Genomic DNA, 14,953 nt, shown 5'->3' with positions numbered 1-14,953 from the left:
TTTACAATTCGATTTTTGAGCCTGAAAATTTTGTTGACATTGCAGAGTAACGACGCGAATCGATTTCACTCTTGCACAATTTTTTAAGATAATATACGATGTCGAAAATAAGCCTCATATCACAGACAAAGACAGTGACGAGGATAAAATATGATGCTTATTTCCGAATAGAAAGGTCATTGCATGATAGTTACTATGAAAAAGATTTATGTCTCCGCCATGTAAGATACGTCACAATAAAATGAAAATCATAGAAGAGCCGTTGAGATGCGACTCCATAATTACGTTGCTGCTCACCGTGTGATAAGAGGGGTAGCTGACAAGGGATGCAAGGGTTGTGAGAGGTACGAGAGTTTCATGCATTCAACGCAACAACGAGAGATCAGAGTCTTAGGAAACGACGGAAGGATACTAGTCTGGGCATTAAGAATGTTTAAAAGGGTGAGATCAAATCATAGATTTGATAAACTTACCATAATTTGGATCTTGATTGGCTACCTGATGCATACCCGAAGGTCCTGGCATGTTCATGCCTGTAATTTAAAAATAGAGAATCAATTAGATCAATTATCTTAGTAAATTGTTTTGAATTAAAAATAGAAAATTAATTTTTTAATATTTAATATAATATTATGTAGTGCACACATGGTATGCGTTAACAAAGTCAACTATTGTTTCATGATAAGTATAAATATATAAATCATGAGATTTACATCGCTCAATTGACTAGAGCACAAGTAAACGAAATCAAATTATGTTAATAATATGTTAGTTTATTACATTTCATAATAGATTCATATTAACACATTTTCATAAGTCAAAGAATACAATGAAATTATGTACACAAATAGAAATAATTGTAATTATTCATTAATTAATTTTAATTGAAGCCGTAATTAGTAATTAAGTCGGGCTAATTGCTAATTACGAAAGTAATTAGTAACTGGACGAGGAATTAATAATTAATTACAAATGTAATTAGTAATTAAATGTGCCATTAATTAAAAAACTAATTTGCATCCTTTCGACAAAACTGGGATTTCTTTGGTCCATCGTAAATTCAACTCTGCCTTATAAATACCGAAGTAGCCGATATTTATAATATACATATAAGTAATTATTAATATAAAACATATTTTTAAAACAGATCAATAATCTGCTTATTCTCGGAGTACATGGTTTATTCATAATTAAATGAATTTCAAACAGAGCAAACGATATAACAATATGTTAAATATAAAATGTTTTATAAGGTTTATTGTGAGAATTTCAAATATAAAAGCCAAATGTATATAATTACCTTGAAGACTTAACAACGCTGCAGGGAAGCTGTTCCGATGGTGTTCTATAGAATCATTTAGAATATCACTTGGCTCGGTCTTCACTGCGTTAAGAATGCTGCCGTGATTCGACACATCCTCTTCATTTTCTGACATAGAATTCGAATCTTCGCCAGTTGACTGTGCCTGAAAATGAACAAAATATCCTCATATTTATAAAATACCGGTAAAAAAAATAGCTACAATTATTGCAAAGATACTAAGTACAAGTCTATTATAAAAATTTAAATTTACAATTTTACGCGGAAATACGTTTATAACTAATAAGAGCATCACATTATTGTTGCCTAACTTGGCATATACATAATCCTTGCTTACCTGTATATTGTTTGTGGATGTCGTGTGTATCGTGGGACCACCTTCGAGTGCCTGGCCTAATAAGGATTCCTGAAGATCCAATTTTGGTTCGACGTGGTTTCCTATTGGCGGACTGTAACTTCTTGCTCGCTTTTCCGGTGGACTCAACTCACTCTCATTGAGATCTCCTCTACCGTTATCCTGCCAGTTACGTGGAGTTGCCTGATCAAATTAAAGATAATATACGGGTGATAGTACAGCATCCATGAAAAAGACAAAGCAATCATTCTTCATAATTAAGTTCCAATTAATATTTAACATTCGATAATCTCATTATATATGTATAATCAGAGAAACTCCGGATACTCCATTATTAAAACTTCCACGTAATATTTGTCTAACGTCTATTATAAGTCGTGAAATTAAAAGCTAAAGGACGAAGTAGGAAATTCTAGCCGGGATTCCGCCTGTCACGATGGCGGCGACGGCGTAGTGTTAAAAGCACATTAATTAAAATTCGTTTTAATTAAGGCTAAATTAATTAAAAGTTCGAAACCAGCCGTATAATTCGTATAATTAATTTTCCAACTTCCATATTAAACTGCCGCGGGGACAACTTACAGGTGCGCTACCGTTGTTGCCGGCCGACGACGATGGAATTTTCGTGGCGCCGCTATTAACGTCCGCCAAACCCCGTACTTGAAGCATTTGAGCCGTCTTCAGGAAAGCAGGTAATTGCTCCTGACCCACGTGCACTTCCCCGTGATACATAAAACGTAGTAAGGATTCCATGTCCGACGAAGCCACATCCTTCAGAATTACGATCGGGTGAGGACATGGATTTGCCTGCACAAAAGTTAACACTTCCTTCGAATTCATTTTCATAATTAATAATGCAAAACACTTAAATAATAAAAGCATCCTGACGTAATTTTAAAACATTATTACATTTAAATATTATAATTCAATTTTTCTGTAATATTATATATATCTAAAATTGTTTAATATCTCTATAACTTGTTTATAGAAAATTACTTTAACTTTTAACACAAAATAAAATTGTAAAATTATAAACTTTGAAGATAGCGTGCAACAAATACAATTTCAAACTCAATCGTACAATACTGCTCAACATTATCCATTCAATCGAACAGTCGTACACTGATCCACGCAGCGCTGATTCAACGAGATTTGATATAAGATACCAGTGTCAAATTAATCACAGCTATTAATTATCAGCCTATCCCGGGCAGCCATTAGTACAGTTATCTTATACGTAGCGTGGCAATTACAAAAAGTATGCGCTCTAACTAACGCATGATCGATCAAGGTAATCGATCCATCAGGAAGCGCGCAATTTTTCTAATCGTAGATTCATACGAGAGAAGATCGGAAACCAAGAGAGATACATCGATCCTCTATCAGCGAGAGGTCAAAAGGTTTGACGGTAACGAATACTACCCTTTCTTTCGCCCTCCTCCGAGTACAGAACAGAACGTTTCTCACGTATACTGAAATTCAGCAAACCATATACACTTAGATATCTATCGTGCAAAAAGAAGAGTAACATTTCATTTCTTTTCTTCCTTTCAAAGTAAACGATTCAACATCGGCTAAAGGTTAAGAGGTGTACGAGGATTCTGATCGATGCCTAGCAAATCGATCCCTCTTGCAAAGCGCTTAATCCCATCTATCGATGGACACACCGGGGGGAGTCTGACGGCCGATTAATTTGTAACGATTTACAAGCGAGATGCATATAATCAGCGTCGTTTAATCCACGTCGGAGCTACCCTTCATCTTGGTGCGTTGCTGCACCGATTTGTACGTTTTAAGAGCACATAAATCGCCAATTTTTTGTAAATACGCACAGCAGGGTGACTTGAATGATTTTAAACTACGAGATGTAACGTTAATACACGCCAATGAATTATGATTACTTTTATCTTTATTTAAATAAACTCATGCACACACGAAGAAGGTTTATTCAAGTAAAACTTTAAATAAAGAGAGTGAAAAGCTTTACATTGGTACAGGTAATTACAAGAATGAAGAATTCCAAAACGAAATGACGTAAAATGTGTCCTTATTGCCAAGAGTGCCCCAGATACCTTCTCACCTTTCTCATCAACGAATTGACCGAGTGAAATCGCTTTTCGCCGATGGTTAATTGCATCCACGAATAGTCACGCTCGACGGCCAATTGATTCGTAACGACAATTTATAACCACGACGCGTATAATGATCGATACTCAATCTACGTCGGGATGTTCTCGTATACCTAAGGCATCAATTCTTACACCTGTCAGATCAGCGAATTAACTCTTAATATTGAACGATCTTCGGGATCGTTAGATGATGACAATTGATTCTCAACCAGCAAAGTTGCACATATATAGTTCTCGTTTTGCCTTTATTACAAAATTTGTGTTTATATATTATTGTATTACATGTAGTGTTTAGATTTATAACATAATGTATCGTTTACATCTGAATTATTTATCATTTAATAATTATGTGCATGCACGGAAAGAACGATTTTGCTAAAGTATCTAAAACTTCAACTAGATACAAATCTAAAAATAATTATATAGGACGTTCAAGCTAGATTATATCAAAACTTTTTGCAGCATTGCTCATTATGCTTGAACGTCCTACATAACTACTTTGATGGTTTAACATGATTATATTTTCAGAGTTGTATCTAACTAAATTTTTCGATTCAGCAGAGTCATTCTTTTTGTTAGCCCACTTAAGAAAAAATTAGATATCAAAGTTATCAAGATGTGACCCGAAAAAGAGAGAAAGGCACATATATCTTTCTTTTTATTTTTCCTATTAACTTTTCTAATTTACTTATTTATTGATTCATTTCTTTTGTTTGTACAAACCTACGTATAATAACTAAGGTAGCTGTTTTAAATTTCTAAATAAATATATGATGCCGCATATTTTAATAATGTGCAAACACGTAATGTGTTCTCGGTTAGATGGGAGGGTTATATCTCGATATATAACGGCATCGATCACGATCGTTCTTGCGAAAAGACCGCGAGAGCAGACCGCATAAAGCGGAGGCGTCTCACGACGATGTATGTACGTCATGGCAATATTATACGAAGTGCTAGTGCCATTATCGACAGCGATATTAATTATAATTAATGAACCTCCTGGGATGGCGCGGCTTTCCGTGCGCCTGCCTACACAGTTATACCGAAACGACGACGTGATGCTGCACATACGTATACACATCGTACCACGAACGCGGAGACGTACAATGCCGCGACCTCGGCGAAGAACCGTTCCAACTTCGATTATCGATGCCCCGAATTTAACGTCGGTACGTGAAAACCCACGGCAGCGGAGGGTTCGACGCTGCCATGTGCAGAGGCATTTATTATTGGCCAGTATCGACTTAACGTCTGTGCACGCGGTGCAGCGAGGTGCGGCGTCTCGATTTATTGGACTGCATGCAACGGAATGTAACGAATAAATGGTTCTCTTGAGATGGAAAAGCAAGTTGCGCATATATTGCGTAGAAATGATATAATTGAAAGAATATGTTAATAAGTGTTGAATTAAGAATCTTAACTGTGTTTAAGAAGATTTATTATAAATTTCGAGATTGGCATAACTTATAGTTGAAATATATTTATGACATAACACAGGTATATTTGGTTTATAGCCCTCTTCTCAACATACTTTTATTTAATTCATAACATGTATATATATTTTAATTATTTCTATATATAAATACATATAAATGATATTTGACTTTTCTTGTTGAGGAATAACTTTAAAAAATGACGAACAGAAAGTTAAATTTTTTTCTCAGCGAATATAATCAATATAATCGTACAATGCAATTTCATAATTGGAGAACTATATTTTATTAAATGCCGATAGCCGCTCCGTAATAAAAGAAAAAAAATCTATGCTGGTTGAGCATTTTATCTCGACAAAAGCATGACTTAATCAATCGAATACATTGAGATTCATTTCTCGAAGGGCAGTTTCCACGGCGCGTAGGAGAGAAATATTTTTACCAATAATCCCGCAGTTATATAAAGCACTTTTTAATAATAATTATGCGATTGAATAAACGATCCTTATTATACGATACAAAATAAAGGAAAGTTCAATTGCGAGCAATCCAGAACATCTCGTTGTCGTAATATTTTATTATTATATCACATTTGTGTGTCATATAATTCGAAGAGATAATGTTAATGAAGGATTTACCGGGTTAAACTTTTAGAATAAAAGAAAAATATAAATAAACTTTCCTTCAATTTGTAATTTGTTTTCACATGCGTTCGTCTTGGCAAATTTCAACAAGCGCATTTATTTTGAGGTCTCGCGAATATTAAAGGATGTCATATACATATAGGGTACCTCGATAACTTTATCGGGTGCTGGAAAGCTCGTTGATGAGAATAATTGAAATAATTGAAGTAGTGGAAATAATCACTGTCTGCAGGTATCTGCACACCTTTAGAATTCCGCAATGAAAAGAGATATAAAGTGAAACAGAGAAGCAGAAGAAGCAAGACAATGGATGGTGCAAAAGGGGAGGAGAATGAGAACACTACGAACTCCTTTATCGCATTAACCAACTCAATTAACAACTTTGAGACGAGACACCATCCTCTCTAATTAGACCTAACGGGATTAAAACGGGTCAATAATTAATTGTATGATCGCGTGTGCGTCAGAGCAGAATAGGCGAATGATCAAAGAGCCTCCGATTAATTTGCGAGATACGTATCGATCTGCACGATATATATATCATCATGATTCCCTGACGGATGATACTTATTCGATTACACCTATATGTATGCAAGAATATGTCGACATAACTGCTAATTACACTTTATCATTTGCTTGTAAAATATAGCTCTCCAAAGGGACTAATGTTTAATTCTATTACAATTAAACATAAAATTATAATACGGTGAATATATATTGATGCAATCTATCATTAAAGATCTTATTGCAGTATCACATCGTTGTGCTCGTTATCAAATGAAATCTAATTGATAAATTGTTCCTATACACTTCGTCCAACAAACAATTTGTCTCAATCATCAAAAATGGCCGCCGGATAATATAATATTTACCGATATACATAATTCATTTAATCGATTCTCAGAATTCAAGCTGCGAGCTTGTCGCAATGTGTATCAATTCTTCATTTCCGCAGCGGAAACCAATATCCTTTAAAAAAAAAAAAAAAATGTGAATAAGATACCGATCTATCTCCTGATGGATAGATTACAGTCTATCCCATTTGTCTAGTCAGTTGGTAAGCTTCCATCATGATTTTTCGTGGATCGACGCTCACATGGCTTACAACGTGGGAAATCTTGCACCAGCCTTATTAACGACTTCTCGCAAGTCCCCCATGCCGCACACGATTTTTCCTCGAATCACTAGCGTCGTTCGACCATAATTATCCAACCACCTGAGAGCGATCGCGCGGCGGAATTCAGAACGTCCGCTTTCTAAAATCCGCAAAGCAGCGGTGCGGCGAAGATCGTGGCAAGCGATTAAGAATCGGCCGCGTGATCGAACGGCACCGATAATTGATTAGTGGAAATAAACAGGGGCCATGCGTGAGAGACACAATGAAGGGGGCGGCGGAGATTAACGATACGCCGTAGAAAATGAGCGGACTTGTACCCGAGCGTGTCGCAAGACGTACTGCAGTGCCGGTGCCCTTAACTTAACTCCTTCAGAGTTCCTGTTCATTATAACGGGCTATGTGTCTTTTTTATTTGTAACACACAAGCATCTATTTTCAGAGGCATTCGGTATCGGTATCTCAGTTTATGAATACGCCGTGAGTTATGATTTAAATTATTTAGCACGACTCTTGCACGATTAAACGAAATAATAAACAAAAGGGAGAAAAACAAGTATTATAATAATATTTCGCATCAAGAGTTGTATGTTTATAGTCGGGAAATGATTTATTTAGAGAAGAAACGTGATAAACAAAAAATAGTATGTAATTTAATCAGAGCTAAAGTAAATATAAAAATATTTTCTTTCTAATTATTTTATGAATAAAATTATTATAAAAACATATAGATATGTTCCAATTCTTAAAAATATTTCAATCGTTCGTATGATCGAAAATCACGACTAAAAAATTCTAATCCTTTCCTCCATAGTGCACGAATGTGTTAAAAAAATTTAAATGATTTAAAAATCATTGAGATCGCTTGCTCATCATGTTGATACGAGAAGCAAAGAAGATTGCGTCAGTATTTTGACAAATAAATTCCAAGTTGTTTTATACGAGAGAAGATGGCTCTAAATTGCACATGAAAGGAAATACAGGGGTGTCATTGTACAGTTTATAGCGTGCGCATTAAAGAACGCCAAGTGTCACGAACATCGGGTACGTAATCGTGTGCAACAGCTATACATGGCGATATCGCATGCGCGCGAAGCACCCTAACTAAACCGTAAGTAGAAAAGTAGATACGATTGCATGGTTTCTGATCCGGTTATGCGGTGTGCACGCCAGCAGTCGTGGCTTCGTAAAACATATCGGCATCACGTATATACGCGTGTAAGTAGCGATGGGTTCGACGCTCGTTTGCGGAAGATCGATACGCTGGGCAAAGCGCGAGTCATCGATCATCGAAAATACCATCGTGCGGCAATACCGGCGTGCACGGTGTGCAACGAAGCTTCAACCCAATAGAAATTTAGCTTTTATCCAATACAGAATTAACGTTACCGTATGCCCATTCGACCGCAAAATTGCTAAAATTATTTGAATGCAGAGATCGAATTGTTTGCTGCATATTGATATATCGATGCATGATTAAAGCTGTCGATATATTCGATGTCACTTTTAAGTGACTAAAATTGTACTCAAAGAGTTTCTCTAGGATATAGTAATTCATTCAAGAATATTGGATCGTTTATTATTATACTTTTTTTCGATTTAGCATTTAATATTTTAATATTATGTTCATTCGTGGCGAACAATACAGTTATAATCGCCATAAATACGATAAAAAAAAACTCCCATTATTTTCGTGAATATTCATGTGTATTAATTAATTTTCGCGTTTGAATATTAAAATATACGAACGTTTTAGCATTTAAATAATTCAGAACTTGTTAATAATTGGTTTGTTTTGATACCCGCGAATTACTGTCCATTCGAATCTATTACTTCACAGGAATTCATGTACGTGAGCGTACCCACAACAACACATACGCGCGTTTGCGCTTCTCTTATCTGCTTATCTCGATGTCTGATGTTTCACTGACGCATGTATTAAACTTTCCTCGCATTATCCAGCCAATTCGTAGGATAATAGTGGCATGGATATCGATCAAACCTCGCACATAGTTACTAACTTCCTGCTTTTTTTTTTTTTTTAGCAATGCTACCAACATCAATTTACACGCGCTGGTAACAACAATAATAAATTATTTTCAAAATACAGTGACAGATAACGGGATTAGTTATTAGATCGTCAGCTATCATAACTGATAAACCATCGAAAATTTTGTCGATTGAATTAAGCGAACTTGTTATCTTTAATTTTATTCGTGTCAAGGTAAACATTATGTCGTGCGTACAGATTGACATTACATATGTACGTATAAAAATACAAACATACTCCCTCGCACACATATATTAACGTTTATATACATGTATTTAACATTATATCTTAAATTATTTAACAAATACTTGTTTGATTGTTGTTAACGTTAAAAATAACAACAGGTTTGAACATAATGCGAAGTATATTATGATCTTCTTTGTTTAAAACATTAAAGCGTTTGAAAATGATTATCTAATTAATTTGGTATTGGGATTTGCGAAGGATTTATATATAAGCAATCCTTTTACCCGCGTTATCAGCTCCCTTTGAATCATACATAGATAACACACTAGCCTTTGTATAATTATGCCAATCAGGTATTAATGAACCATTGCCTCTATATACGCAACTGATAGACCGTTCGCGCCGCAATGTTACGCTATTGCGAAATATTCCATTCGCGAGATAACGATTGTAATCATCACCGTCGCGACGCTCCCGACCTTCCCGTTATTGATTCACCGTGGATTCTGGATCGCGACGTCGACGCTGCCGATGCAGCGAAAGAGGGAGAGGACAATAAATGTGCATCGCGCGCGTTTCTCCAGGCGTCGCCTTTTCCAGGCAGTCGCGGGCACAGGAATGCGCGCACGTACAACGACGCATTTCCGTTGATAAAAATACATGCAGCATAATGCGTCTCGGTACGCGCGTCGACATTTTCGCTTCGTTATACGAGCACTGAAAGAGAACAGGACACCGAAAGGCGAGGCGCGTCCGTCTTCGTCGAGTAAAAAAGAAAAAGGAATTGCTGCGCGATGTTCTGCGCGTAATCCCACATAATTATGCGCATACACAAAAGATGATGCCTCCTCGGTAAGAGGAGGAAATTCGAATTGAAACGAACACGAATACCGCGCTGAGCAACAAAAAAAAATATATAATCGCGCAGGATATACTCTCGATTAAGAAATCAGTTTGCCTCCTCGGTAAGAGGAGGAAATTCGAATTGAAACGAACACGAATACCGCGCTGAGCAACAACAAAAAAATATATAATCGCGCAGGATATACTCTCGATTAAGAAATCAGCTTGCCTTGCAATTTAACAATAAAAAGTATAGATAATACCGCATCATTCGCGCCATTAACATATTACACTTTCCTATATCGCTATCGCCGAGATTTATATGGACAATCGCGCAGATAAAAACTATTTATATGGGCAACATGAACGCTGTTTGACTATTTCAACGTAATGCGAGAGATACTTGTTCACGTTTCTATTAACAGAATGCAGCAGATTGCGCGCAGCGGCAATATAAATGAAGTATAATTTCGTAGATACGCCGGCCGGCGCGGCGCGCCGTATAACGCCTCTCTGTGCGACGTTGATTTCGCTACGTCGCACTCCAGCGGAAAAGACGGAGCGTGTATAGTACGCGCACACACAGCACAATTATAATACCGGCGATAATTCGCTGGCCGCATGTGCGCCGCTTAGGCGCGTGACATTAAGCGTAATGCGAGTACGTCCGTGCGCACTAACGAAAAACGAGAATACCGGCTAGCGAGCACGGTGCAAAATTAATGAATACCCTTTCCACAGATAAACACGTTGCGTTCACAGTAACGCATTCCGGCAAACGCCTATTCCTCTGTAATATCACCGGGGAAAAAAAACAACCCAGCGAATATCGCTTTTTTTTTTTTTTTTTTTTTTTTTAAGTCAAAGTGATGTGGGAGGAATTTAAACTCACTTCTCTCCTTTCCGTTTTTACAAAGCGATTAAATCAAATAAAGTCTAATCGACACGTATAAACGTTTACTTTGCCTATAGCGGAGAAAACATTATTATACTCTGCGGCGCAACTGCGGTTCTGACAAGACAGAGTACTGCTGAATTGCACATAAAAATCCAATATGCATTTGCTTATGTTCGCACTAAGCGTTTAGCGCGCTTATAACTGCATGACTTTCAAGCCTGCATTAGCATTGAATCAAACGACAAATCAAACTCGGGATCGGGATCTAGCCTTAAACGCGAGGGTATGAATAATGCTTCGGGTATTATTGAAGATTTCCGAAGTCCTAATAATAAATCGAGTATAGATCACGAGTAATGGAACAACGTTACGGTTTTAACGGAGAAGGAAGAGGGGAAGGTACATTCTGCAGCTCCTTTATCGACCTTTCTCTCTCTCTCTCTCTCTCTCTCTCTCTCTCTCTCTCTCTCTCTCTCTCTCTCTCATTCTCTCGCGGTTCACGCTGCTATTTAGAATTGATACGATACGAATCACATGATATATTTAGACATGCCGCACTCGAGGCGGGCGGGATATTTTAAAAGATAGCGGGCAAGTCGCGGGAGGGGGCGGCGGTGATTGAGCGGGATGCAAAATGCATCGAGAAGTCAAGGAATATTAAGCGGTGAGGAGCGAATTTTATTGTTAGCCCGGTTACCTAGAACCGTCCGTACGTATATAATAGTCGGCCGCTTTTATAATCGAGATATCCATTAATAATACATGTCTGGTGATCGCGTTATCTGCGTCCGGCATCGCGATTTGCGAATTTTCTAGTCGCGTCGTAACAAGTGCTCGGCATTAACACTTTTACGTACCGCTGGCTATACTAATGTTATCTTTCGTAAAATGCTATTATTGATAATAAGGAATTGTTGCTGCACAATTACCGCGCATTGCATAAAACATTCTGCATACAGCATGTAGATGTATCGACAAACTATCAATTATATTTCGTTTTACGAACTTCTCTATTTCTCTTCGTCGTGTTAACGATGGAAAGAATTACTCGCGGATAGAATTATTATACCTGGAACACAGAAAGAGTACACTTTTTAAAAACAATGATGATCCGGCAGTCGGAGAAAAAGGAAACATAATTTTTTATACGTTAGATGTAGGTGGTCGATAAAATCAAATTTCTAGAACGTAATTTCTATCGACATAATGACCTATTAATATATAATTTTGTAAATATCAAGTTTTAATTAATAGCCAGAACTTTTAAATAATATAATACTAAAAAATAAAATTAAAGAGAGCAATTTACAGTAATTGTATATACAACGTATATTGCAGATACGTTTTTATAACAAATATTAAATATACATGAGAGGTCACTAATTACATCTTAATCAAATCTCTTAACTATTAAGAATAAAAGCTTACAAAGCGACAAAGCGAAGCAGCCTTAATATACCGTTTTAGTACAAGTTCAATTTCTTTTATAAAAATGATAAATTTAAGTATTAAATAATATTCCTTTTTAATTTTGTCCCATTTCTCAGAAAAGAGTGCTTCAATAAGTGAAAAGTAAGAATACGCTGTTTGACGCGAGATATCTCAAAAGGGTATATATTCTTAAAAGGTTACAGCCAGTAACTCTACCCGCGAGTAATTATCGCAAAGGAGAACGTCGACTTTTGTACGTCTCTCCTCATTCGAACAATCTAAACGCACTTCCGCGTACGTACAGTAATAAATAATCACGATGTGTCCACCCACATTATCATCCACTCTCATTAATCTCCGCCGCGCGTTTTGTGCCGTGCCAGATCCTTAATGCACCGGAGCACTATCGCGCGGAACACTTTCAGTCCAAGGTTCAGATACATACGCCAAGAGAATACCCGTTCCTTCTCGCGGAGTCTCCGACCTATTCGACGTCGGGATAATTGATAGTTAGCCCGCCGCGTACTGTTAGGCGGCCGTTATCGCGCCCAGTCGATCTCTTCGCGCATTTTAAATTCACGGCGCGCGGTATCCATTTCGGCAACGACGCCTTCGATTCGACGACGTATAAATCACCGATAATGGCCGATTCATAGTGCGGTGACCGGCGAGGCACCTCTCGCGGCCAACGGATTCCGCGCGCGCGTGTATATCAAGCCCCGCGCGCGGACGCACGCACTCATGGACGCGTGTACTTCGTACACTTGCGCTCCGCTCTCTCGCCGGTTGGAAATTACCGATCCGATATGCAAATAGCCGCGGTGACCACTAATGCGCGGTTAACGGTAACGTTATTAACGGATCGTTACACAGAGTCCGGAGAACACGCGTGTGCGTGCGAGCGAACGTCCGTGTATACGGAAGAAGACACGTGCGCATGCTGATCGCCATAGACGTACGCGAGAAAAGTCGTGTGGAACTAGTGGAATTTGCCGGTAAGACTAAGTATCAAGTACAAAAGGAGAGACCGAGTCAAAGAATTTGGTATCCGGAAAATATCGGTAGGAATGGGTAATTAATAAATTGACAATAATGAGCAATTAAACGACGCCGTGAAGCGATTTATTATTTGCATACGACGCAACGAACCGAATAATACCACAGTATATGTGGTACGATGACTCTCCGCAATATGCCAATGCACGTTACGATTGGCAAAACACGAGTAAAATGACGGAGCGTATTTACGGAAAGATTTGAACAGGAAATGTTTATCGGACGGCCGAGATAAGGGAGCTCGTGGATGTGAATGAATTTAGAAGTGTTGCGAAATATGCTGATGCAGATAGTAATATTAGATGCTCGAAAGGCCATGCAACACTAACCCCGTCGTTAAGGAAATATTTTAGCATTGGAAATAAGTATGTATGTCTGGAACGGATGTATTTATCATACTTCAACTTTGAACTCGAATCACTACCGCATGCACTGCGAATTTGTTAATTAATTTAATAATTCTAGAAATTTTAGACTTCTTAGAAGTGATCTTAATCGCGAAACACTTATGACAACAATGAGATACTGTGTTCTAACATTTATGGCATTGTTGATAGAAGTAACGAAGCGCTGTTCAATTTAAATATCGCTCTAATAAGAATCGCATATTCCACTTGAAGGTTCTGTGAGCTTTAATTACGTCGTATGCTGATTCAGCATACATATGATTCAGATTCAAGAAATTAGGTAATTAATAAGTATTTGCTTCGATCAACGAGATTCCAAGAAAGTGTTCGTGTTGAGAGAATTGACAGAAGTCGCATGATTCAGATGAAATCCCTGACTGAAGTCGAATGCGTCGTCCAGACTCACGCAAAACGAAAAAACAATCACGCATTCTTCGGTAGTGACATTGCAAGTATCTTTGGAAAAAATTGCGAGTTGAATTGAAGAAGAAGCCTTTCGTTCGTTAACCCGGTTCGTCATCCTGAAGTGATTCAGGTAACATTCTGAAACCGAAAATTAAGAGCAACGATCGCTTCTGAATTGAAGAAGCGCGAAAGAAATACGCATTTTGACAAATTTGCGAAGCAGCTTGTTGAACGGAACATTCTTGTAAAAATAAAAATTATCCTTGTACACATTATTTCTCCACCTCAATTATCCTAAAAAATTAGTTTATTTTTTAGAGAAAGAGATATAAATAAAATAAACATTTTTTAAATTAATAAATATAAAGTAAGTAAAATCAACGTAAATCACCAGAATAAATACATAATACGTTATTGTTTAAAAAAATATTCTCTAGTCTGCAGATGATGGTGCCTATTAAAGTCTGGCAGTTGCCAGCCCGCGTCTTTAATTCCGCTTGAATGTCATCACGGGCGTGCGGTCAAATTCTTGAATTACATCGTAACATATATAGCAACGCGCGATGTGAGCATATATACATGACGGGGGAGACGAGGGTTGCGGCTTCGTCGTTCTCCGCTCTTCGGATCCCAGCGTGGCTCAGCGCGCTCGGTACGTTCCTTTTTTTTTTTTTTTTT

The 14,953-nt window shown here is 37.5% G+C and overlaps 1 protein-coding gene across 6 annotated transcripts in view; it reads right to left on the bottom strand.

Annotated features, from left to right (window-relative positions):
* Positions 1–14,953, bottom strand: part of LOC108783099 (protein abrupt) — an 89,546-nt gene that overhangs the window by 21,663 nt on the left and 52,930 nt on the right. For all 6 annotated transcript variants that reach the window (XM_018551565.1, XM_018551567.1, XM_018551568.1 and 3 more), the window contains 4 exons: positions 2,259–2,483; positions 1,659–1,859; positions 1,301–1,466; positions 474–533 (listed from right to left, as the gene is read on the bottom strand). In XM_018551565.1, coding sequence (XP_018407067.1) covers positions 474–533; positions 1,301–1,466; positions 1,659–1,859; positions 2,259–2,483 — 652 coding nt within the window. The remainder of the gene's footprint in view (positions 1–473; positions 534–1,300; positions 1,467–1,658; positions 1,860–2,258; positions 2,484–14,953) is intronic.

This window comes from Cyphomyrmex costatus, unplaced genomic scaffold (genome assembly GCF_001594065.2).
Source record: "Cyphomyrmex costatus isolate MS0001 unplaced genomic scaffold, Ccosl1.0 scaffold141, whole genome shotgun sequence".
In the NCBI taxonomy this organism is placed as follows: Eukaryota; Metazoa; Arthropoda; class Insecta; order Hymenoptera; family Formicidae; genus Cyphomyrmex; species Cyphomyrmex costatus.
This window is presented reverse-complemented; position numbering and strand designations above follow the sequence as displayed.